This window comes from Euprymna scolopes, chromosome 14, assembly GCF_053919585.1.
Source record: "Euprymna scolopes isolate OS-2025 chromosome 14, ASM5391958v1, whole genome shotgun sequence".
NCBI classification, from domain to species: Eukaryota; Metazoa; Mollusca; class Cephalopoda; order Sepiida; family Sepiolidae; genus Euprymna; species Euprymna scolopes.
This window is the reverse complement of record NC_136495.1, coordinates 36,373,447-36,399,790: the sequence shown is the minus strand read 5'-3', so window position 1 is coordinate 36,399,790 and position 26,344 is coordinate 36,373,447. Positions and strand designations below refer to the sequence as shown.

Below are 26,344 nucleotides of genomic sequence, written 5' to 3'. Positions count from 1 at the left end.
TAACAAAATGAAAATGATCATATTCCAAAAATCACATAAATTGATCAAGTAGTTTTATTTTTTTTTATAAAGAAAATCCTTTGTAATATATGAATTCATGGGTATTACAACATAAATCTAGTTAAGTATGCATTATTGTTGAGTTGCGTGATAGTCAGAGTATGATATTTTTGTTTTATCATGGGTATGTGCATCTTACAGATGTTGCTTTATTTTTTTTATCTATGGGAAATTCTAGACAGTGACATTTTTTTTTTTTTTTTTTTTTTTTTGTCACTTTCATCTATGTAAGGAGCTCCTCTGCCTTTTGACAGCTCTTATTGTTAGACTGTCTACACACTTGCCTCATTGGACAAGCCAACGAAAGTACTAGTTTCGTCATTGTAGACCCAACCATGAAACAGGTAGTACTAGTAGCTTGTAAGAAAACGGATATAAGCATACATTTCATTTTATCTTTTTTTTTTTTTTTTTAGTTCTTACTGCGGCTGACGAGAGCAACCATATCGACAAGCATAAGTTCACCGTTCCTTTTGTGTGCGGAGCAAGGGATTTAGGGGAGGCCCTCCGAAGGATCTCAGAGGGAGCCGCCATGATCAGAACCAAAGGAGAAGCTGGCACGGGTAAGTAATCTATAAGCTTTTTCTTTCTTTTCATCCTTTTTATTTAACTTTTCAATTCTTCGGATTTTTTTTTTTTTTTTTACATGGAGGTCCCCACTTATCAAGGCCCAGAAGCCACTCGGGGATATGGGTTATTGCGTGTACAGTAATCAATAGGATAGTATCATAGTAATAGTTAGTATTGGAGATTTGATAAAGTGTCTTACTTAAGGGGAAAGTTCATCAGGAATTTGTTTATGTTAGACTTGAAGACATCCAAGTTGTAGTCAGATGAGAAACAGGTGAACGGAAGAGAGTTCCACAGTCGTGCACTTCTAAGAAAGAAGCTTTGCTCATGGAATCTACGCTTTGATTTAGGGACAGACAAAGAGTGGGGAATATTAATGACAGTGGTTTCAGCTAGACGGGTGTTTATCGTGAAAGATTGGTGAGGGGGGACCAGAGATTGGAGCTCAGACGAGCACTTGCCATGGAAACAATGACAAAACAAAGACAGGCTCACAACGTCTCTTATATGGGAGAGAGGTTGCAGGGAAGAGAAAAGGGCATCCCCCACTAAGCCACGAAGTTCATATATTTTTAAATATTAACAAACAAACCAAAATTATATGTAATGCTTTGTTCTTCTTGCAAGACATAAAATTATGCCCCCCAATATAATAATTCTTAACTTTATAAATTTGTTCTGCAAAGAGATTTGCAGTTCATGAAGCAGCAAATAACTGAACACATTTTTCTGCTCACGTCAAGAAAAATCATTAAAAAATTAGAAAAAAAGCAGGAATTTGTTAGAGTTGAAGACATGTGTTGCATGAAGAGAAATGATACGATGGATACGTAATGTGAATCTTAAAGTCAGGATAAGTCATAGGCATAAATCTAGTGACCTCAGAAGGTTACATCTTAACAATATAGGGATATGTGTGCAGATCAGAAGACTGCAGTGGTATGACCACGTTAAAAGAATGGATGAGAGTTCTTGGTTTAGTAGATGTTGCGGTAGCAAGTTTAGTTTACATGGGAAGGCCAACAGACATAATAAAGATTGACTTGTAAGAAAGAGGGATAAATACCTGGCCAGAGATTGGTTGGTTTGGAAGTTAATTTCTACAAACTGCCCAACACATGCCAGTATATAAAATGGATCCTAAACATATGATCATCATTTTGCCGGTTTTATTTTCATAATTTCTCACTTAATGTAATCTCAGACTTTCTTGATGTGTTTTTAGACTTGGGAAAATTAAGCTCATGGCGTAATCTATAAAAGTGAGAATGTGTGTGTGAGGATATGTTTTAATCTATATACTCAACGAATTTTGGATCTACAAACTTGAAATTTGGTAACTGTTTTACAAATGCACATGCATGAATCATTCACATGACAGGTTTCTTATGTTAAGAAATAAGTAGGTGTGAAAACACTTTTTTAAAGTGCATGTCAAGCTGGCCTAATAGTTATTGTACTTGGCTCGCAGTCTTTAGGTTTTGGTTTCAATCTCAGCCAGAGTATATATATTTTTTTTTGTTTTTTTACTTACAAGAAGTGAACTGTTTAGAAAAAAACAATACTTGTATGCACATGTTTAAGTTTTTTTTGTTTTTTTTTTTTAGGAAGGAATTTAACATTACATTTAATACCTATGGTATTTCTGTTTATAATAAGAAATCTGCATTAATTAAAATATATTTATGCATATTTTATGACTGGGTGGTCTGCTAGTTATTAGTATTTTGTTAGATTTTTGTATACAAGTGTTACATAATCATCAAAGTGATCCTATGTAATCGTTTAATTCTTTGAAGTTGTGTAATTAATAATTTAATCAATTGAAAATCATACCATTGTTGCTGTTGTTGTTGTTGAGCATCTTTCATGATTTTGTTGGCATTCATTTTCCCAATATCTTGCTATTGACAATTCTTCCTAGAAGATACCTGGTACTTATGGGAGTGACCACGTGAAAGTTGTCAACATTCCGAAGAGTTTCTATGAAACGACCTGGATTAGAACTCAGCACACCCAAGTTGTCAGTCCACGTCATTAACCACTGAGCTACTCACAGCTCGCTGCTGTTGATGGTGGCCTGCCTCCTGCATGCTTGAGTATTGTCATTTAATTAAAACAACACATTCTTAGAAAAATAATGGATTTTATTCAACGATAATTGTTTTGCAGTTGAGTTAAAAGGAGGGGAGGTGAGCTAATAGCTTAATTATTAACTCTTTATGGCCTGAATTATGATGTAGATGACTAAAAAAATATTTATTGATTTTAGTTTAAAGGGTAATGATACTACGATTGTCTTCAAACTGGAAAAATTATGAAGTTCAATAGTTAAATTATCAATGAGAATTTTTGCATTTCATAAACTTAGCTTTTTATCCATAGTGCTTGAAAAAAGTGTGTTTATGACAACTAACAAAATCCTCCACTTTCTGAGACAGATGGCGACATACTGAACATAAGCAATTGACAGTTGCAATCTGGAGGTATATGGCATCTACCCAGATACTGAACTAATACGTACAAGGTGTGTTTGAATCAATTCCCACTTTATTCATGCCATTATATTTATTTATTTATAACTGAATTAATTAGTTCAACTAAGTCATAAAGGGTTCAAACTCGTATGACACATTCATATTGTTCTTGTATTATTTCTTTCCAACAGTGCATATCGTCAACCCTTACAACCATTAATGAAAACAGATAAAAACTAGGTTATAAAGGGTTAATCTTCTGTTAGGTCATTATTAGGGCTATGACAACAGAATATTCTTTTCGTTGTTTTATATATCCGACACAGTTAATCAACCAAGAATCACATCAGTTTATATAAAAGCATATAAGATATCAATGGTTTCATATTCGAGAGTCCAAGTAAGGAAATGTTGTTGTCCTAGCCCCAGTCATTACAAGTTTACGTTGTCATATTGGTGCCATCAAAATGACCTTGCACAATAATTTTGTTCTTTGAAGTCATTAAATCATTAATAATTTAATCAACTTTAAATCATACCTTCATTGCTTATGGCCTGCAAGTTTGTGCGCTGTCATCTTTCTCCAAAGATTGAGACTTTTTGCTATTCACTGCAAGCAAAAGCTATCTGATTGGTTTCCTTAATATAGTCTTTCAATTAATTTAAACATGTTCTTAGAAAAATAATGAATTTATTATATTCAGCCAGGGATTGTCTTATAGCTGAAATGTCAAAATGGAAAGAGAAGAGTACAAGAGAGAGTTGCTTATGGTTTAAGCACATTGCTTAATTATTTACTGCTTTTTTTTTATTTTTATTTTATTTTTTGTCCCAAATAAAAAAAAAAAAGGCTGGTTTCTGTCAAATCGCTTGAACCTTACATCATTTTTTTTTCTTTCATCACTATTTAGCTTGATTTTCTTTTTTCTTCCTCTCTCTCGTTCAGTCTATCTTTCTTTCTCTTTTCTTGTTTATTTTTTTCTTACTGTTTCTGTCTTGCCTTTCTTTTCCCTCTTATGACCGTTTCCTCTAAAAATTATAATTTTGATGTAAAGGCTAAAACTTCAAATAATTCACGATGGCGTTAGGAGACTTAAATTACTTTTGTTCCATCAAAGAATGACTTCCTGTCTACCCACTCTTGCCCCATACCCCACCCCAGCCCCAGTGCACATCTGGTTTCTTTCTCTTGATTTTGACTTAGATGAAACTAATTATTGTGCTGCCCCCTCTCTGCACTCTTTTTTTTTATTTTATTCAAATAAATTTAATCCATAAAAATCCATCAACTTTTTTCAGGTGACGTTGCCGAAGCTGTAAGACATGCACGAACAATAAACAAACAAATCAGAATCGCTGCAGCACTCGACCCGACAGAACTTTACGAATATGCCAAGGAATTAAGAGTCCCAATTGAACTGCTGCGAAAAACTGCAGAAATGGGTCGCCTGCCAGTTGTCAACTTTGCTGCCGGTGGAATTGGTAAATAGTAGAAATTTGTCTTTTCATTACTATCAATACAAAAAATATTTCCATAATATAAGATGTGTATATGTTACGTAATATATATGTTGGAGAGGGAGGGGGGGAAAAGAAATCTAACAAAGTGCTCAATTATTTAATAAGAGCATAATATTTATTAATTGTATTATAGAAGATCAAATTGACGACTCAAGATAGCCAAAATGATTTGTTTATAAATTTAAACAATACAACGAAACCATAATTTTTTTTTAATGGGCCTGCTTCAAGCTTGAAACCTATGGTACTGTGTTGATTTGACTTGATTTCTGCAACATTATATATATGACTTTCGAAAATATCAGTGAAAAAAACGACACCCTCCCTGTAGAAAAGTGCCCAGTTGAGGGTGAAGGAATTAATGTTTTTAGCCAATTTTTCGATATTTGTCGTCCAAAGATTCGGGCTTCAAAATGATATCGATCTCATGAAAATCTGTCGCCTCTGTCGAAAATTTTAGGCATATATACATTTAAACAGACAGGTGAGATTTATATTATGGACTAGTCCGGCGTTGCCCGAGTGTTTAGAGGTATGTATGGAGAGAAAAAAAAAAGTGGTAGTAGGCAGGCATGTCTGAACCCCTATCATGAAGGAGTTAAAGAACGTGAAAAAAAAAAAAGTGACGTCTTTGCGATTGTGCCCATCACCAAATCGGAAGTGATGTAGGTTTAAATTAACGCTAGTCAATCGAAAAGAGAGGATGACTTTCGAAAATATCGGCGAAAAAAGCAACCCCTTCCTGTAGAAAAACGCAGTTAAGTGTGAAGGAATGAATGTTTTTAGCCAATTATTCGTTATTTGTTGTCCGAAAGGTTGAGCTTCAAAATGATATCGATCTTGTGAAAATCTGTCGCCCTGTCAAAAGTTTGAGGCAGACATTTGTCCGAGTGACACATTATTTTGTTAACTTTTCCAGTTAAAGACTTTTTTTTAATTTTTTTTTTTTATCAGCTTCACTAGAAACTGAGCACTGCCTACAAATATTTAAACATTGATTTTGCATTTTATTTATATATATATATATATATATATATACTAGCATGGATACCCGGTGTTGCCCAGGTGGACATGAAGTTTGGTTTGGACATGGCTGCTATACTAAGGATATTGAGCAATCCCCACCAGATATTTCAGCAGCCAATGCGCTGGAATCGTCCCCCTAAAAAAAGAAAAAAAAAAAATGAATCAAAACTTTTCTTTCGATCAAAATAGCAGTGCCTGTGTGACCACAAAAAATTTTTTTTTTAATTTTTAAAATTAGCTGTGGTAGGCAGGCTTGAACCTGAAATGCAAAAGAGGGAAAGAAAGCAAAAACGTTACTGGCAAAAGCTTTTACCCATCGGACCACGGCGACTTATGATGTCATGACCCTTCAAAATAATGCTTTTAAACATACTTTCAGTTTGCTATACACGCGTGACTTGTGAAAAGTGATCCCATGGTCCAGTTGACCACCACAGAATTAATCTTTTATTCTACTTTTCACATATGCGTCTGAGGGATCACTCTTTCAGATGGTACCGGTTTCGACCTGGTCCAATGTGGCAGACATATAAACACACACACAGATGATGAATGTATAAAATGGATAATGATTTTGACCCGTTTTTGATCCCTTAAAAACTATTTTAACCGGCTAAAGACCCATACGAGAATGGTCCCTGAAAAATCAAATCATTTGAGGCCCCTAGCGCCGCTCTGCGATTTTTAGTTTTGGAGGAGATAAAGTTAGAAAATATGGATACAAATAGACAGACATATAGCCTTTTATATACGAGATTTTATTTGTATGATTTTTGTATTATTCGGATTCTTCTAACTACTGTTCTCATCTTGAAAAATAAATCAAATCTTTAATCTTTGTGTTCCAATAAAATCATCCTGAAAGTTTGTAGAAAGCCAGTATCTGGATAGGAGCATCATACCACCTATAAAACTTAATGGGCATGTTTATATTATTTAATTAATTTATATACTAGCAGATCGTCCGGCATTAACCGGTTATTAAATACGCATAAATATCATGTTTCAATTAATGGAAAATTCTTATTTATTATAAACAGAAATACCTAGGTATTAAACGTAATAGTAAATTCCTTTTAAAACAAGGCTGATAGCCATTAATCGCGTGCTCTCGTGTAATGAATGAATGCGTGAATGTAGGATTGACATGAAATGACTGAAAAATGGGTTGAAATGACTTAAATAAATAAAAAGTAAATAAATAAAAAGTAAATGACTTTAATGAACTTAAGGATGAATTGAATGACCTTAAGAATGACTTGAATGCATAAAAAATAACTGGAATCCTTCAAAAACAACTTGAATGATCTGGAGAATGACTTCAATGGCTTTCAGACTGACTGGTTGTAAAGTGGGTGATCACTTTACATTAAATTAATGCAGAAAAATGATCCCCCACTGTATCAACAAAAAATTAAAAATTAGAAATAAACTCACATGAATGTAACAATTTTTTAAATTTTGACGCATTTTTGACCTCTTAAAAACTATTTTAACCGGCTAAAGACCCATAAAAGAATGGTCCCTGAAAAATCAAATCATTTGAGGCCCCTAGCGCCGCTCTGCGATTTTTAATTTTGGAATAGATAGTTTGAAAATATGAAGACACAGACAGACAGGCATAGTGAGTTTAATAAATTAGATTATTATTTTTTTCCATTTAATTTCAGCTTTGCCGATCAGGTCTTTTTTTTTTTTTTTTTTTTTTTTTTATGTATATGGTAGGTGATACGCACATAAAAACATGGATCAGTTAATTATTGTATAGATTTCCCAGAGCTTAAAAAAAAACCTCCAAAATTAACCAGTTTGCTAAGGAAGGAGATTTTGCTATCTTCATCACTATGTGCTATCAATCCACTTTGAAAACAAAAGCTACAATGCAGATTATTGGTCCACACCAGTGAAACCGCTCTTCTCAACGTTAATGGCAATGGATCGCTGTGCTTTATCGGCCTTCATTTGGGACTTTGTGAATTCACTGAAGGAAGCTAAATTAACCAATCCAGGGTGAATGCTGTCACAAGTTTGAATTCTACATATCACTTGAAACTTTCTGTCCATAATGTCGTTATCTGACACGTAGCTCTAATTCTAATGAAATTTTCCACTTTATAACTTTTATGTGGAAAATAGTTTTTGATATTATTTTTTACTTGTATCCAATATCTACTACATTGTTAGAAATTGGATTATTTGTATTATTCAAACTATTATTCTCACCTTGTGTGCTATTTTCACAATGTTTTGATGGATGTAAGCTCCAATCTTCTTCAGATGGACCAGGTGATAGTCTTAATCAATTTGCAATTATATTCAGAGTATCAACCGTATTGAGGATTGAACTTTCAACATTCATAAGAGTTTCACTTCTAACTGAATTTTACCTAGTAGTTTATCCGGACAATTCTAGTACCAATTTTGGGAGCTTTAAACATATTCTTTCTACTCTTTGCGACCAAGGCCGCCAACCCCCAATATTTCCTCCTGTATCAGAAAACACGCTATGTGATATACGTATATCTGTACGTGATGTTGCCAAGCTAATCAAAAACCTTGATTCCAGTAAAGCAACTGGCCCTGACGGTATTCCAATTATAGTACTCAAAAAAATTCAACCTGAACTAGCGCCCATACTTACAAAACTGTTTAAACGTTGTCTTAAGGAGAATAGTTTCCCATCTCCCTGGAAAATTTCATCAGTATGCCCTGTATTAAGAATTCAGGTGATCACTCATCCCCCTCTCAGTACAGGCCAATAAGTCTCCTGTGCATCATGAGTAAGTTGCTGGAATCTGTGTTAAATACAGAAGTAATCAACCATCTTAACAAAAATAACCTTCTTAATGAGTCTCAATATGGTTTCCGTTCTGCTAGATCTACAGCAGATATGCTTACAGTTATATCTCATAGGATTAGCAAATCTCTCGACGGAAGGCAACCTTTCTAGGGCAATTGCTCTTGACATATCTAAGGCCTTTGATAGGGTATGTCATAAAGGTTTACTTCACAAGATCTCTAGCTATGGTATAGCTGGAAATGTCTTCTCAATTATTAAATCATTTCTTTCTGATAGGTTCATAAGAGTAGTAGTTAAGGGGCAAAAATCAGAAGCTCACAGTATTAATGCTGGAGTCCCTCAGGGGTCCATCCTGGACCCAACTCTTTTCCTGATCTACATTAATGATCTTCCAAATCACATCCTTACATCATTTGTAGACATTTATGCTGACGACACTATCATTTATGGTAGCACATCTAAGACAGTAAACGACTAAGTTATCTCCGATTCTCTCTCCTCTGATCTTGAGCACGTAGTACAATGGGGAAAGGAGTGGCTGGTTACTTTTAATGCATCTAAAACCAAGCTTCTCTCTTTACATCATCAACATTCTGATCCACATCTGGCACCAATTGAAATGAATGGCTCTCGTCTTCAGGAGGCCTTAAGTTTTGACAAGCTCCTGGGCTTGACCATTACTCCTGATCTTAAATGGAACACGTACATCAAATCTGTTGCCAAGGCCGCTGGAAAAATGGTGGGATCTTTCTATCGATCCGGTAGATATCTCACTGCTGATGCAATTCTCTTTCTATATAAGAGCCAGATACGTCCAAGGATGGAATACTGTTGTCACATCTGGGCAGGAGCTGCTAGAAAGGACTTGTCCTGCCTTGATAGAGTTCAAAATAGACTTCGTAGCCTCGTAGGAGATGTCCTTTTCTCTTCGCTGCAACCTCTATCTCACAGAAGAGATGTTGCGAGTTTCTCTGATGTATCGTTATTTTCATGGAAAGTGTTCGACTGAGCTTCAGTCTATGGTCCCCCCTCGTCTAACTTTCACAAGAAACACTCATCTAGCTGAAAACACTATCAATAATTCCCCCCACTCTTTATCTGTGCCTAAACCTAAACGTAGATTCCATGAACAAAGCTTCTTTCTTAGAACTGCACGCCTGTGGAATTGCCTTCCGTTTTCCTACTGACTACAATATGGTTGTGTTCAAGTCTAACGTAAACAAGTTCTTGATGAGCCGTTCCATATAAGTTATCAAATTTACCAAATTTTCATTACTAATGATTACTATATTGTCCAATTTCTACTGTACACTCTTTAACCCTTATCCTTGAGTAGCCTCTTGGCCTTGATAATGTGGTGATGCCTGTGTAAAAAAAAAAAAAAAAAAAGGTACAATCTTACTAATTACTATAAATTACTTTTTCTCAGTGTGTGTATATATGATGATATAGATGAAGACTGAAGGATCGGTCGAAAATTATGTACTTGTAAAAAAAAGTTTCTAATTTTTTTTCATATTATTTTGTATTCTTGCACATCACCAACTGAAAACGAATAAAGAAAAGTTATAAGCTTTTATACTTTTCGTATTCTTTTTTTTATACATTTCCATAGTGAATAAATGACAAAAGACTATATTCCAAAGCTTATGATGTTGACCATCTTATAATTTATTCCTTTAATTCAGTTGACATTTACAATTTTTGACAGTATCTGTTTCGTAGCACAAAATCCATCAGTTAATTATCATATCAGTGAATCTATTTTGCCCTTAACTCATCAGAAGAAATAGTAACAATCAATCCATCAAAAGGAAATAAAGTTTTGACATAATTAAAATCCGAAAATTGGAAGAGAAGCTGTAAATACCTTATATGTTTCCATTACGCCATTTTGAATTTTCATATATATATCCGAACAATGAGATGAGCAAATCACAGATTAATTAATTTATAGTTTTTTGGACATTGCTTTGGATATTAGAACTATTAACCATTGTGAAATATAAAACTAATTTTAATTACTATTCTCGAGATACCATTTGAATTGTAAACTTGGAATACATGTCCTTTTCATGATTTATCCAATTCTCATATTGAATCACCTTAAACAATCAATGTCCTTATCTATGTTTTTTAAAATATTTTTTAACTCTAATTTTCAATATATGTGCAAAATTTATGGTTATTCATAATGATTATTTTGCTAAATACATTTCCCCCCTGAAGATATGAGCTATGGATTAAGGAAATAACTTTAAATTCCTTTGTTTCAAACAATGAATTTTTTGCCCCAAAATTCTGTTTTTACTTCACAGAATTTAACTAAATCCTACGAGTTATATATATATATATATATATATATAATATATATATATATAAATGGTGACTTTATCTATTATTTAAAATTAAATTCTATACTAGGTTTGCTTAGTAGGGGGTTATATTGAAATAAAAATAACACTCAAGATGAGAACAGTAGTCCAAATTATCAATCCTCATCTCAAAAATTGAAGCATAATTGGTAGAAATGTTTTTAGTTCCATTCGCTTTGGTTTGATGAGAATTTTAAATGAACATTTTGTTTTTATTCTAGCGACCCCTGCCGATGTTTCACTGATGATGCAGCTTGGAGTTGATGGAGTGTTTGTTGGTTCAGGAATCTTTAAAAGCAGCTGTCCAGAAAAACGAGCTCATGCCATGGCACAAGCAGTCACTCACTACAACGAGCCAGCAATCTTGGCTCAACTTAGCGAGAATTTGGGCGAGGCCATGTTTGGAACACCTCATTGTGACCGTCAGGGAGAAAAATGCAGGCAGGGTCCGATTGGAGAGGAGATGAAAATCTGGAATGCCACATTGCAACAGAAGAGCAAAAATAGCTGATGTGAACATGAAGTCCTTTCATAGCAAACCAATAACTTTTATACAAAAAAATAATAATGAAAGAATAAAAGAAAACATTTTTGGTGTGTGTGCATATATATTATATATACATATAATAATTAATCAAACATTCCAAATTTATTTTTAAAAAACATTTTATGCATACAATTGTTTCTGCCTATTTTGGAAAATATGCATTTTTTTTTTTTTTTTTTTTTTTTTCTTAATAATAAATATGGGGTGTTTTCAGAAGACTTTTTCAGTGAATTTTTATCTCCAATTAGATTAACTTTTTATTATTTAACCTAGTCCCAAGGTATCTAAAATTTTGGATCTTGTCCACATATCTCCCTATGTTAAATAACAAAAATAAAGAAAAAAAATCTATATGATGTACATACCTCTGATGAAACAAAAATATATTCCAAAAATCATGTAAATGGATAAAGTAGTTCTATTTTTTTAACAAGAAAATCAAATGTTATTAGTAACAAGAGCAGCTGCCTTGTCCGCCATTTTGAAAAAAAAAAAATTTTTTTTTTTTTTTTTTTAAACAAAGGGAGACAACTTAATTAAAACTTGCAAAATTTGTATTGCGATGCCTAAGAATTCCCATTAATCGTTTAAAAATGAGTTTCTTTATAAAAATAAAACTATTTGATCTATTATAATTTTTGGAATATATTTTCATTTGTCATGGTTATGTACATCATACAGATTTTTTTTTTCTGCTTAGTATGGGAGAATTCTGGACAAGAACCAAATTTTCTATTGAGGTGAAACTTTTTATATTGACTAAAAATGGGTTAAAATACACAAATTGAAAGGAAAAGTTATTTTATTTACAAAGAAAAATGTTGAGTCTCCTATAATAAACTGGGTATATGTTATATATTTTAGAAATCAAGTGGCTACACATTGAAGATAAAATTTACATATTTTGGTAAGAAGCAAAGCAATTCACAAACAGAATTACATTGCACTTTTTCCAATAAGTTAGTGACTTACTATTGTAAGACATATATAAGTTCATACATCATCAAACAAATAGAATTTTAGAAAATTTCACAATTTTTAAGAAGGTTCCAACAACTCTCAGAAGTTGAATTTTATTCTTTCATCAGAGTAATTTTGCAGTAATCTTATAGATTTTAAAAAGAAAGTATCTGGTTTCCTATTTATAAGACAAGTGGGACTTAATGGGCTAATTTGATTGAAGAATAAAAATGCACTAAAGAGGTCTTTTGAAACATCTTGAATTTATTATAATAAAAAATGTTTTAAAAATGGCAGAAACAATTATATGAATAAAGATATTTTTTAAGATAAATTTGGAACATTTTTTTTTTTTTTTTTTTTTTTCAAATCATTATATTTGGAGCTCTAGTAATATATGCACTATTGAGCCATTAACCCAGCTTTTGTTTGAATTGAAAGGAATTTAAATAATCTATATATAATTAAACCATGTTTTTTAAGAAAAACTGATCAGAATGCTCAACTACTTGTGTAAGTGCATAATTTATTTTTATTAAATAATTACTATACAATGATCCAAATAAGCATATAATAATACTAGCGATGGGATGAATCCAATATTTTGCCTGATTCTGATAAAATTACCGATTCCGTTCAAAATTCCAGATTCCAATTCTAAAACCACCTTTAAAAAAAAAAAGATTTTATTTGGTGGAGGGAGGAAGTCAGTCACAGAGTTCTCATCTACATTTCAATCTCGATATCATTTTCTTTTTAATTCTATAAACTTCTTAATCCTTTCTCTTTATGTATCGTATCAGAGATTTTTGATAAGCTGATTGTGAGATTTTTATTTATGCCAGCAATAGAAAATTAAGTTTCAAACAAGAAAATGCTAAAATTGTTTTTGGGATCAGAAATTGGGCTAAAACATTTTCTGCTTTAGAAAGGTTCCACTTTTTCCAATTCCGACGAATCATTTCAGCACTAAAAGATATCAGTGATTTCACAGTCACGTAGTATCTTCCTTATTGGACATAAATCAAAACATGTCTTCTCTCGTTGGTCCAATTGTTAACAACAATTAGATAAACACATATATATATATAGTAGACATGTGTTCTGCTTAAAAAATGAAGAAGGCAATGTACCATGTGACTTTGTGAGATGAGTTATCTATTTATTCAAATCACTGTATGGTAATTATTCAATAAAAAAATTTCAATATATAAACTATTGGAAGTACCTAAGATGGTTTAACTTTTGTGATTGAATTAACAAACAAAACAAGTTCCCATTTATTTTAATTTCAAATTGTGTTTTTCTTTTCTAAATAAAATGGACATGCTTTACTTATCTTCTTTCTAAATATAAAGTGTAGCGATGAAGTTTATTTTATTTTTTTTATTGGTGCTACCAGATCAAGTTACCTGAAGATTCCAGCTTCCTGACCTAAAATACATTAAATATTAATGCTATTGGTTTTTGTTTTTGTTTACATCTGCGAAATTCAATCATTTATTGCAAACTCAAAAATAAAAATGACAATCCAACAAAATCTGATAGTATTGTGAGATACTGCTGAGGAATTATGTATTAACACTAATGATACCTGCCAAAGCCATGCCTGAACTCAGAGTCATCTGATAAAGGCTTTGTTGGAAGCTATTGTATAAACATTTTATTATACACACGGTATGGATAATATTTGTTTTTATTTTCTACTAGCCTAGGTGCCCGGGTGTTTGGAGGTGTGTGTTGAGAAAAAAAAAAAAATGAATAAAAAAGTGGTAGTAGGCAGGCAGGCTCAAACCTGTACCATACCACAAAGGAGGAAAAGAACATATAATTAAAAATTAAAAAAAAAAAAAAAACTGATATCCTTATTGTTGTGGCCATCACCAAACCGGAAGTGATGAAGATTTAAATTAAGGCTAGTCAATCAAAAAGAGGGGATGGCTTTCGAAAATATCGGCAAAAAAAGCAACCTCTCCCTGTAGAAAACTCCCCAGTTGAGGGTGAAGCAATTAATGTTTTTAGCCAATTTTTCGATATTTGTTGTCTGAAGGGTCGAGCTTCAAAATGATACCGATCTCATGAAAATCCGTTGCCTCTGTCAAAAGTTTTAGGAAAATATACGTACATTTAAACAAACAGGTGAGATTTATATTATAGACTAGCGGGGGTGTTTGTAGGTGTGTGTTGGGGGGGGGGTAAAACAAATATAAAATATAAAAAAAAAAGTTTTGGTGGGTAAGTAGGGTCGAACCAGAAGCCTTGAGGTGAAGGTAGAAAAAGTGTGGAAAACTCTGACATGTTACCCGCTCAGCCAGCAAGGGAGAGTAACTGAAAAACGTTTGAATTTATTTAAGCATTAAATTGACAGCTGCGTGAATTTAATGAGGTCAAATAGAATTGCTGCAGTTAACTTTTACTGCGAGCTAATTTTTGGGGGTTTGTTGACCCAACTTTGGCTGGTTTTGTTTCCCCAAGATTTTTTTTTTTTTTTTTTTTTTTTTGGGGAGGGGAGGGGGTCCTCATAAATGAATAGCAATTGTCTGACATAAGGGGTTTATTTCCTCCGCATTGATCCAAGTTTTATTGCTTTCTGGACGTTCCTGGCACAAGGGTCGGGAACACGGCCTTCGCTTTAGATTAGTTTCACTTTTATACGAAAAGGTCGAACACACAAGGGGAACCAAAACAGCAAGAATTTTGTAAAAGTCGATGTAAATAAATCTAAACGTGACACGCGTTCACAAATCGTAGATATTACAATCTACACGGTATATAAAGAGTTCTAAAAAGTAGTCACCCCCACAGCCTTGTTGAGTATCTAGGTCGAGAAGTGCCTCACACACATTTTCACTTTTATAGATATATAGATTAGTATGAACACTGAAGTGTTTTATTTATTTTTAAGGATGTGCACTACAATAAGTTAACAGGCTGGTGTAAGCCATATGTAAACAATCTGGTAAAAATTAAAATTTATATTTCATAATATTATTTTCATGTTTTGTACTGATCTAATCTTGCATGTTAGGAACTTTACATCAGTAGCGATTATATTAGCTGTAAATTTTAACAAGGGTCACACTAAGTGCATGATGGCCCAGATCTGTTGAGGGAAAAAATCATTCCCAAAGTTGAGGCAAGGGGCAGAGGTCAAAGGTTATAAACAAAACAAAGAGACTATAAAGAGTGATATCACGTTTTTTGAGTGGAGAGAAAACTAAGGTTTTCAGATCAGTTTCTTTGGGAAGCCATGCAAACAAGACAATGCCAATAATGTAGGAAACTTGAATCGAAGGTGAATGTTACTTTGTGATGTGTGTCTGTGTTACTCATTTCAATAAATTAGAAAGTTTAGTTTAAGAAGTAAATGATTAGTTAAGATAACATTATTCTCTCCAAATAAAACTTTGTAGAAAATTTGGTGAATGTCTCCTTTTGTTACTTTCTTCATAAAAAAAAATTATTTGAAACTGTAAATGTTATGTAACGGAGCGTGTGTGGGTGGCGGAGGGATCTCAACAGGAGCTGTAGGTAGCTAGATTGTGAGGATATTAGTAGTAGCTGAAAAAAATGCAAATTAGGAATTTTGCTGAGTGGAAGAGAAAGGGGGGAAAAAAAGGACACCACGTGGGGGGAGGGGGTGTAGTTGAAGAAGATGGACGTATAAAGTCAAAGATGAGAAATGACTGTCTACGGCCAGCATATAGTGAAGCAGAAAGAAAAACGTGTGCCAGGGGAGATGACGTGATCCTGCAGTGGCAGAGAGACTTTAAGTTGATGTTGAGATAGGGAGAAAGAAAAACGGTAATAACTTGTTTTAAAAAAAGAAAGGATTTATTTGATTTTGGTTGTTCTTTTTCGACGGTGCCAGACTGCGTGGTGGTCCAAGGGAGGTTTGAACTGTAACAAACACGATTCAAGCGTAACGGCTAGATTACAGTTATACTAATCTTTATTCTTGGATATAAAAATGCAGAGACCTTGATATTTGAAGAATGGAAAAAAAAAAATTAGGACAACCCAAGAAAACTTGAATATAAATTATCAGCATCTTGGACAATGGAATTTAGACGGAATCAATCCTGAAGGCTATCAAGTTTGGAGAATGGAATTGAAAATTGTCAGAAAACCTCAGATACCTGACTAAAGCAAAAATTGGATGGTCATAACAACTCCATAGTTTTCCAGGGAATAAAAACCAAAATTATACTCAACTGAGGTAGATAAAAATCTGTTTTAAAAAAAAAAAAAAAAAAAGAAAATGGCAGTCAGGACTTGCTAATATTTAATTAAATATTACGCTTCTGAATTTTTGGAATAATTCATAATTTGGATTCTTTGGAGTACTGTTCTCATCCATGGCATAACGGATAAAGTAAATTCAGTTGTAAGTGAAATGCTTCTGAAGATTGAAAGTTCAATCCTCAGTGCAGGACACCATGTAGTCCGAGAATAATACACTCTACCAAGGGAGCTAAATCAGTCTTACGAAACAGAACAAGACCATGTTACTCTAGTGGATTAAAGAAAGGGTTCTGTTTGAAGTTTCATACAGATTCCCTAGTTAGACAAGATACACCTGAAGGCCCGAAATTACATTGGCCAGAACATTGTGAAAATAACTTCAGATGAGAACTGTAGTCTAAATAATATAAATGAATACTACATAATATACTTCATAAAATTTTAAAACTGTGTTTTTTCCTTGCAATTATACATTGATATGACTTTTTAATTTATTGAATATTTAATGAAATTTTAAAAATTTCATTAAAGAAAACAAACTTTTTTAATTAAACTTATTTTTAATTATTTATGAAAATCCACCAAAAGGAATTTTGATTTATTCACAAACAAGTCAACCATCTTTTATTAATTGCTGCAAAAAAAAAAAAAAAAAAAGAAAATTATTTCATACGATTTGAAATTTGAAAAGAATTTGAGAGCATTTAAACTACAGATTAGAAAGTCAACTAAACTGACTTTAACATTTTTTGCAAGTACTCATTTAATTAAAAAAAAAAAAAAAAAATTGAAGTTTTGAAATCTAATCATAAAAAATTACTTATAGTTTTTAGCAGACCCCATTACATTAATATGAACAGCAAATAAAAATGAAGTTAAACCAAATGATCATCAGCAAATAATATGAAAAGAAGTGTAGTAATTTGTTGCCTTGCAAGTGCATGCATTTATGACATGTTGCACTTTCAAAGTCGAATGAAAGGGAGATAAATCAGTCATACGAGAAAGTTATAAAACTTGGTAGGAATTATCAAGTTGTTTCTCATCAGAATAACAAGTCATAGAAAAGTATAGCAGTCCTGTTAAGGTGCAGTTAGTATGTTGATGATGCGTTGTAGTTGCTGATGATGATCATAATTAAGTTTGTATTTAACATGGCAACAGCATTGTTGTTACTGATGGAAAAATAAGTGAAGTAGATTTTTGGGGGGTATTTGATTGGATAGATGGATGGAACATTTCTTAAAACTTGGGTGTTTTTATTGACGTAAAAGCATTAGTCAAGTGTGTCGGTTTCGTGAAACCTTATAGACATCTTGAATCAATCTGTTACTTTCTTTACAAACTATTTCATAGAGATTTGATTGTTTCTTGTTAAGCATAAATTTGATTGGTGCATTTGTGCACAGGTTTGGGTTTTTTGTTTTTTTTTACACGGTGGTCACCACTTATCAAGGCCCGGAAGCCACTCAGGGATAAGGGTTAGTGTGGAGATTTGATGAAGTGTTTACTTAAGGGGGCTGATATGCCATAACCGCCCCCTTTTCAGGTTATTTAATGTCAAATTTGGTTTAAGTTTTTATGCTTCAAGTTCTTTATATTTTCAAATGTTTATTTATAGTGTTTAATAGTTTGGCTGTTTTGTAGAGGAAAATTATTTTTGACTTTGTAGAATATCATGGAGTTTAGTTTGGGAAAATGGGAGACCAACATCAATGTTTTGTACATTTTAGGTTAGGATTGGTTGGTTGTTTTTGTTTTACGGCATATCAACCCTTTTCAGGTTATTTAATGCCGAATCCAAAGATTTTGAAGAAAATTTTTAATAGAATATATTTGTTGTTTTCATGTCAGTTTCTATTTAACCCATAGTTGGGACCCTAATAGTTACTACTACTCCAGGTCAGAGTGGACCTGGGAGCAATGGTAATTAAAGGGTGGCTCCACATTCCCCAAAGCCCACAAGCTGGGGCCTCACCACTAGATATAGTTTAAGGTCATATCCAGGACCCTTTAGGTTAGGAAGCCAGTATCTTCAGACAGCATAATCTTGTAGCACCAGTTTGTGCATAAGAGATTAAATCATGATTGCATACTTTATTTGATTGGCATCTGTTAGGTGCAAACACTTTAAAATAGTATGTTATATTATTTAGAAGAGCATACCAATAATTTTTATAATTTTATTCAAGTAATAATTTAACGATCAAATGATAATGTAATAATTAAATCTAACTTTGAAAATCCTATTAAAAAAAAAATGACAGTTTAAAAAATATAAAACACAAAACATAAAATCAAAGTAAAATAACTCCCAATCAATGCCAGGTTGTACAGCTAGTTCAATTATAAAACAATGCAGCAGACCTTGCTTTATTTGATAAAATATCTGCAGTTTATTTTTTTCATTAAATATTAAGACAATAAAATATAAAGTGAACACATGATATGACCCTTACCTCACCAAAAAATGTTATTCAATTAGAAAATTATGATTATTGTAGATTAACTTATTGACAGAAAATGAATGTGAAATTGATTTTTTTTTTTTTTTTTTTTTTTAATATAAAAGCCAAGGAATTATCTAATCTTAATTAAAGTTTAGAAATTATTTCCATTTTCATTGTATGTCTTGGTAAATGTGAGGATCAACTGTGTACACATAACACGATAAAAATAGTTTTATGCTGTTGTTTTTAACTATTATTAAGTGAGGAACCATTTAGAATTAAAATCTAGTTAGTATTCTGCATGCACATAATTGAAAGAAAAATATGCTTGAAATGTGTAAATATGCTACAAGAATTGTGAATAGAGTCTTGTTCTTTGTGTGTGCGTATATATATTTATAGCAAAACTGGTAATTAGTAAAAACCTGAAGAAGGTGCTCAATACTATTGCAGAGGAAATATATATTTTTTATTTTATTACCGTTTTATCTGTTTAATTACACATGTTTATCAACGATCCAGCAACTTTGTCAGACTTGCACAGAAGTGGTTATTATGATTTGGAAAGACGATATAAGAAGACAGTGGGAAAAAAAGGGGGGGGGTCAATTTTGATCTGACAACATTTAAGTTTTAAGATTTAATAATTAAATAAATAAATTAAAAAGACCATCGAACAGGAGTGAAGTTGAGTTTAAAAACTTTAGGTAGATACGACACGGATTTCGAGTACATGGAAAGGGGAGAGAGATGTAGAGAGGAAGAGGGGTAGGTGGAGAGAGAAAACAGGAGAATGAAGAAAGGGAAATACAAATGAAACAGGTGGATAGTTATCACTATTAAGCTGTCCGATCGTTGTCGCGATGTCATGTGGAATTTGACACGTTAAGGATTTACGCGGATTGGGGTGGGAGGCCTTGTTCGGAGTAACTAAGATGCATCCTCTTAAAGTAGGCAAAGTTACATCCAATTTAAGTGAATTACCTATTTAAATGCATTTGCTGTAAAGGTCTTTAAGGAATTAAGTAATTTAAATTAAATTAAAAATTGCCGGGCATGGATTGAATAGGTATAAAATTATAAAATATGCATGTAGGTAGATATAGGTAATAATAATAATACTTCTGTTCGAGGCTGACGATATTACTGGTTCGTTGATACGATTCGGTAACAGAAACATGTGTAACTAAACAGATAAAACGGTAATAAAATAAAAAATATATATTTCCTCTGCAATAGTATTGAGCACCTTCTTCAGGTTTTTACTAATTACCAGTTTTGCTATAAATATATATACGCACACACAAAGAACAAGACTCTATTCACAATTCTTGTAGCATATTTACACATTTCAAGCATATTTTTCCGAACAAGCCCCCCACCCCCACCCCACGTAAATACTTAACGTGTCAAATTCCATATGACATCACGACAACAATCGGACAGCTTAATAGTGATAACTACCCACCTGTTTCATTTGTATTTCCCTTTCTTCATTCACCACTTACCTCTCCTGTTTTCTCTCTCCACCTACCCCTCTTCCTCTCTACATCTACTCTCTCTCTCTGTCTCTCCCCCCTCTCCATATACTCAAAATCCATGTCGTATCTAGCTAAAGTTTTTAAACTCATCTTAAAACTTAAATGTTGTCAGATCAGAATTGAGACTCCCCCCCCTCTTTTTTTTCATCGTCTTCTTCTTATATCGTCTTTCCAAATCATAATAACCACTTCTGTGCAAGTCTGACGAAGTTGTTGGATCGTTGATACGATTCGGTAACAGAAACATGTGTAACTAAACAGATACAACGGTAATAAAATAAAAAAAAATATATATATATATATGCCAGGAATGTTTTTCACCATCCAAAATCAGAAGTGCTAAAAACAGAGCAAGGTGTTTTAGAAACTCACTTCAGACACACATACCATGATCACAAACAGCACATTTTACTGGAACAAAATAGTAAGGTGATATGGCCAGAACTTCATCATATGAAGTTCAACATGAACAAAATAACACAAAAAGGTAGAAAATGTTGTCAACAAAGCCAGAAATAGATCTGCACCAGGCCTGAACGGAATACTCTTCGTACTTTACAAACGATGCCCTAAAGTGCTTAGATGGCGATATATAAATATGAGGTTGGCATGGAAAAAAATCTTCATATCAGTAACCAGTGGATGAAAATATGTGGTGTGTACATACCCAAGAAACAGAACTCAGAAGGCATAAACCAATTTCAGCCAATTATTCTCTCTCTCTCTCTCTCTATATATATATATATTAGTTAAAAGTAGAAAAAAAGAAACCAAAAATTTAGCTAAATGTCAAATATATTTCAACCCAATAGGGCCTTCTCAAATAAGTAAACTAGTTAAGGTTGTCGCTTGATTATATGCTAATTTTATTCAAAGTTTTTAAGAAATTCTTTAGATTGTTAATCTTTACCATTACCCCATGCCACTAGATTAATGGCAATAAAGGACTGAATTTACATTCTCTAAAGTTTCAAAATTGATGTCTCACCACTGGGTGCAATTTCATATCAGGAGCGATTCTATTAATATATAAATGGGGGGGACCCTAACTTGAGAGTAATATGAACCCTAATTATGCTGCGCCTCCAAATGTAGTTCAGCATAAAAACGTAAGCGGTAAAGAATACAACACAAAACATACCTTTAAAATATTTTTACATATTCAAATTATTGATTATCATTATATAATCCTAATGCTTAAAAAAAATGTATGCTTTTGTTAAATATCGAGTTTGTTGTACTGAAATAGCATCTAGCCAGAAAAAACAAAACCGGATTGCTTGACATGAAGACACAATTGGCCAGAAAAGAAACATCCAATTATTTAATGCAGAGACACCTGTTAAGATCATCGGCAAACAGTAATACATCTGTCACTAAATAAATAATAAAATGGGAGGATCTATCTCCTGTCAGGGACAGCTACATTGACAGAAAAGCAAAATCTCAGAATGAGCAGTTACAGTTCTGAATGCATGAGTGTCCAAAAATGTTATATAAACTAGCCTGAATTGAGATGGGATTGAGTTTGTGGTGCTTGTTCAGAATTTCTTCTATATTAAAAAACAAAAGATAAAGAAAAATTGATCAAATAATTTTATAAATCTGTACTTGTGCACTTATTGAACTGTGCTGAAATAATGACATTATTTAGAAACCCACTCTTAACATGGAGAGAGGAGGGTGTTTTGTAACTATTCTGTACTTTCACTTAACAATTTAATAAAAAAAAAAGATATTGTAAAAGTTTAATTTAACTTGAAAAAAACTATTTAAAAATAGCGCGGTTCAATGAATGCACAACCACCAGAAAATAATTTTTAAGCAAATTTGAGTTTTGCCAATATCCCCATGTTAAAAATGGCTTTCTTAAAATCTAGCAAGTTTTAATTATTTGAAGTTATTTCCCCTTTTTTTTTAAGAAAGTGTTGCAATATTGCCACTGTTTGGCCATAAAACTTGAGTTTTCTATTGAAAAATAAAACTATTTGATTAATTTATGTGATTTTTGGAATATGATATGTTCATAGATACATACAGCATACAGATTTTTCTTTATTTTTGTTTTGTAATGTAGGAGGAATTCTAGACAAGCACAGAGTTTGCTGGTTAGTGAGTTCAAGAGCTCAACGTTCACAAATTCACGTGCTTCTTCCATCTCTATCAAATCCCACTCGTTCACCACAACCAAGCAATAGAAATATATCATGTTTTTATACATCAATGTTTGTTGTCCATCTTTTAAGCACAGAAGTAATTTAGCACTCTTACTATGAGGAGATAATTATAAAGATTTAAATTTGGATTCTAAAGACTTTACTGTACACTCCATTAGATTCATCTTTGCAATCCAATAATCAAGCTGATTTGACTGGTCTTCATTTTGTTTTGTTTTATCCAACAATTCAATACCATCTTGATTTTCCTTCAGCTCTACATTAATCAAGTCATTATTGATGATTGGCATATTTTCTTTGTTTTGTCCCAAAGAATCCAAGAAACCACCGTGCACCTCCCACTGCCGACTTCGTGCTTGCATTTTCCGTAGAGTTTCCGTACATCCCGTTAAATTCTGCGAGAGATTCTTAATTTGCGTAAGCGCTTGTATAGCTTTGCTTCTCTCATCATGGAGGTCTGAAAGGCTTTGAGGATCGTCAAGTTTAGTTGTCTCCATTGCCTGCAAACTCTCTGAAGTTGAACTAATTTCTTCGGGTGGACTATATTCAGCAGAAACTTTTTGCATGGTAATATTTTCACCAAACTTTGATTTCGGTGGCATGGTTTCCTTTGGAGGAGATTTTTGTTTGCTGGATCTGGTAGATTGCTGTATTGTTGTAGAGGTATCAAGACTATCATTTTGGGATTTATTTATTCTACTTGTATGAGAAGGTAATAAAGAAAGAATACTTTCGATACGTATTGGTGTAGTAGCGGGAGTAATAGTAGTAGTATTACTACTACAATCGGGTTCAGACATTGCAAAATACTTATCCTTGCAAGAATCTTGTTCTGTCGGATTTTTACTTTTGATATGAGAAGTAACCAAACTTTTAGGATTTTGAATAAAAAAGTTTCGACAAAATGAAATATCGCGACATCGGATCAACTCTTCTGGCGGAATGATCTGCTGTATTGCAGAAACCCCATCATTCGCTTGCAATGGTCCTTTTAAGACCTTCACATCTACTTTCTGTGGCGAGTGTTCCTGTTTCTCTAAAATCACTGGCTTACCCTTTGAATACGAAGAGCGAGCAATGTTACACTTACTGACAGGGTTCTTGGAAATAGCACAGGGGGTTGAATGTCGCGTAATCTGTGCTGAAGGTCGATCTTCAGACAAACCGGAATAGTTTGATGGTTGATGTTGGTAACAGGATGAAGGATATAAAAAATGGTCGGTTGCTTTTATGCCTTTGGTTGTTGAAATTTTACGTTTCATAGAAAAGAGTGAAGACCTTGGAATAACACGGTGGCGATCAGGATTTTCACTTTTAGGTACGGTGGTACTAGTTATGTAGTCGATAGTATTTTCGCAATCGACAGAGTTTTGGGGATTATGTACACGCACATCCTTAATGACACCATCTTTACTACCGTTGGTAGAAGTTGGAGGATTTGACGATATAGATGAAGGAAAAGATGCTACTTTTCGGTAGGTTTTCTTATTCTTCTCAGACGAATGTAGTTCTTTACATTTGAGTAAGACGAGTTCCAGAATTTGGGTGCACATGATCATTTTCATTTCTACAAATCCACAATTTGTGAGGAACATGTCTTTGTTGATGGGTGGCTTATAATGGAGGACATCACGGACGATCAAGTAGAGGTTATCAACGAATCTTTTGCTCGTCTTACCATAAAGTTCCAGTTCGTGGGAAGCAATCAGTTTGCTAAGCTCCCGATTAAAATCGGAAAATACGTAGCCGTAGATGGAAACGTAAATGTCCAGGGTGCCAGAGAGAAGTTCCGAACGTCGGAAATTGCGAAAATTTACTTGTTTTAATTTCAACTCCAATTTTCCAAGATTGTTGACCAGGTCCCCAGCTGACATGTTTTTTTTTTCTTTGTTTTGTTTTGTTTTGTTTTTTTAATTTTTACGAAGATTTAAATTTTCGTAAATGTGAATTTAAACGTGTAAAAAAATTAATTCATGATGATTTAAATTTAACAAATAAATAAATAAACACAGCAAAAACAGAACAAAAGCAAAACACAAACAGCTGTAAATTTGTTTTACCGTTATTCACCGGAGAACAAGTCCAAACATGTTCAACAATGACGCCATTAAGTTATTTAAACATAAAAAGATATGACATTAGTTTCGTATTCAAGAACTTAATTTATATTTGTATTCATAATTTAATATTTAATAGAAAATTTATTTATAAATATGTTTTTAGAACTCTTTATTGTATTATTTATTTCGAATATTTTATAATTAATAATTTTTTATTAATTACATTAAGTGACGAAAGACAATGTATTTTAATACGAATGTTTAACCGGTGTTCAGTCAACAATAGTACCCATTCTAACAATTGTCTGTTTTCTCAATAATTCAACAGTTTTAGTTAAGAAAAATTGTTTGTTTGTTTTTTTTTGTTTGTTTTCTTTTTTACTTTAATTCACCTAAAACAAAACATTTTACCACTGAGACATAATGTGGTGAAATATTAGTTTACATTTAAATTTCTGTATGATGATAAAGTAAGGTAACTGCTAACAGAGTGAGGAAAAATCTATTAGAGTAGAAAGGGCCCTGGATCTGGATCTGGGGACCTAGCAATAACGATTACAGATGACTAAAGCACTACAGCAGCAGCGACAGTTTGCGGTTTACGATATTTTATTTATTTATTTATCTTTTCTTTTTTTTACAAAGGAGTCACCACTTATCAAGGCCCGGATGCCACTCGATCATAAGGGTTCATGAGTGTAGAGTGGTCAAGGGGAACATGTCGTAGTTATCGTTAGTAGTGGAAATTTGGTAAATTGGCTTACTTAAGAGGATGGTTCATCAAAAATTTATTCATGTTGGACTTGAAGACAACCAAATTGTAGTCAGTTGGAAAGCAGGAAAACGGAACAGAGTTCACAGGCGTGCAGTTCTAAGAAAAATATTTGTTCATGGAATCTACGTTTAGATTTAAGCACAGATAAAGATTAGGGGAAATTATTGATAGTGGTTTAAGTTAGACGAGTGTTTTTTTTGTGAAAGTCGGTACAGGGGGACCATAGATTGGAGCTCAGACGAGCATTTGCCATGAAAATAACGATAGAGCAGAGACAGGCCCACAACGTCTCTTCTGTAAGAAAGAAAGGTTGCAGGAAAGAGAAAAGGCATCCCCCACTAGGCTACGAAGTCTATTTTGAACTCTGCCAAGGCAGGATAAGCTGCTTCTAGCAGATGTGGCAACAGTACTCCATTCTTGGACGTACTTGGCTCTTCTAGAGAATTGCACCAGCAGTGAGATATCTACTGGAACGGTAGAATGACCACATCATTTTCCCAGCAGCAGATTTGATGTACGTGTTCGATCTCAGATCAGGAGTAAAGGTCAGACCGAGAAGTTTTCTCAAAACATGGAGCCTCCCCAAAACGAGAACCATTCATTTTGATTGATGTCAGATGGGGATCAAAGTGTTGATAATGGAAAGAAATAAGCTTGCTGTTAGATGCATTAAAATTAACCAGCCACTTCTTTCTCCACTGCATCATGTGATCAAGATGAGAGGAGAGAAAATCAGAGAAAACTTGGTCATTTACTGTCT

General features: G+C 33.2%; 2 protein-coding genes across 4 annotated transcripts in view; one reads left to right on the top strand and one right to left on the bottom strand.

The window, feature by feature from the left end:
* The window catches only part of LOC145292952 (pyridoxal 5'-phosphate synthase subunit SNZERR-like), a 48,443-nt gene extending 36,881 nt beyond the window's left edge, over window positions 1-11,562 (top strand). For all 3 annotated transcript variants that reach the window (XM_080139153.1, XM_080139154.1, XM_080139155.1), the window contains exons 6-8: window positions 477-623; window positions 4,407-4,589; window positions 11,051-11,562. In XM_080139153.1, the coding sequence (XP_079995279.1) occupies window positions 477-623; window positions 4,407-4,589; window positions 11,051-11,340 (620 nt within the window). In that variant the 3' untranslated portion in view covers window positions 11,341-11,562. The remainder of the gene's footprint in view (window positions 1-476; window positions 624-4,406; window positions 4,590-11,050) is intronic.
* Window positions 11,563-22,488: 10,926 nt separating this feature from the next.
* LOC145292951 (uncharacterized) lies at window positions 22,489-24,867 on the bottom strand. Its single transcript, XM_080139152.1, has one exon. The coding sequence runs from the start codon at window positions 24,621-24,623 to the stop codon at window positions 22,857-22,859; it is 1,767 nt and encodes a 588-aa protein (XP_079995278.1). The 5' UTR covers window positions 24,624-24,867; the 3' UTR covers window positions 22,489-22,856.
* Window positions 24,868-26,344: the final 1,477 nt, after the last annotated feature.

What these genes read in the sequence shown, in the direction of transcription:
- LOC145292951 (XM_080139152.1), bottom strand. Translation starts at nt 24,623, where the DNA reads ATGTCAGCTGGGGACCTGGTCAACAATCTTGGAAAATTGGAGTTGAAA.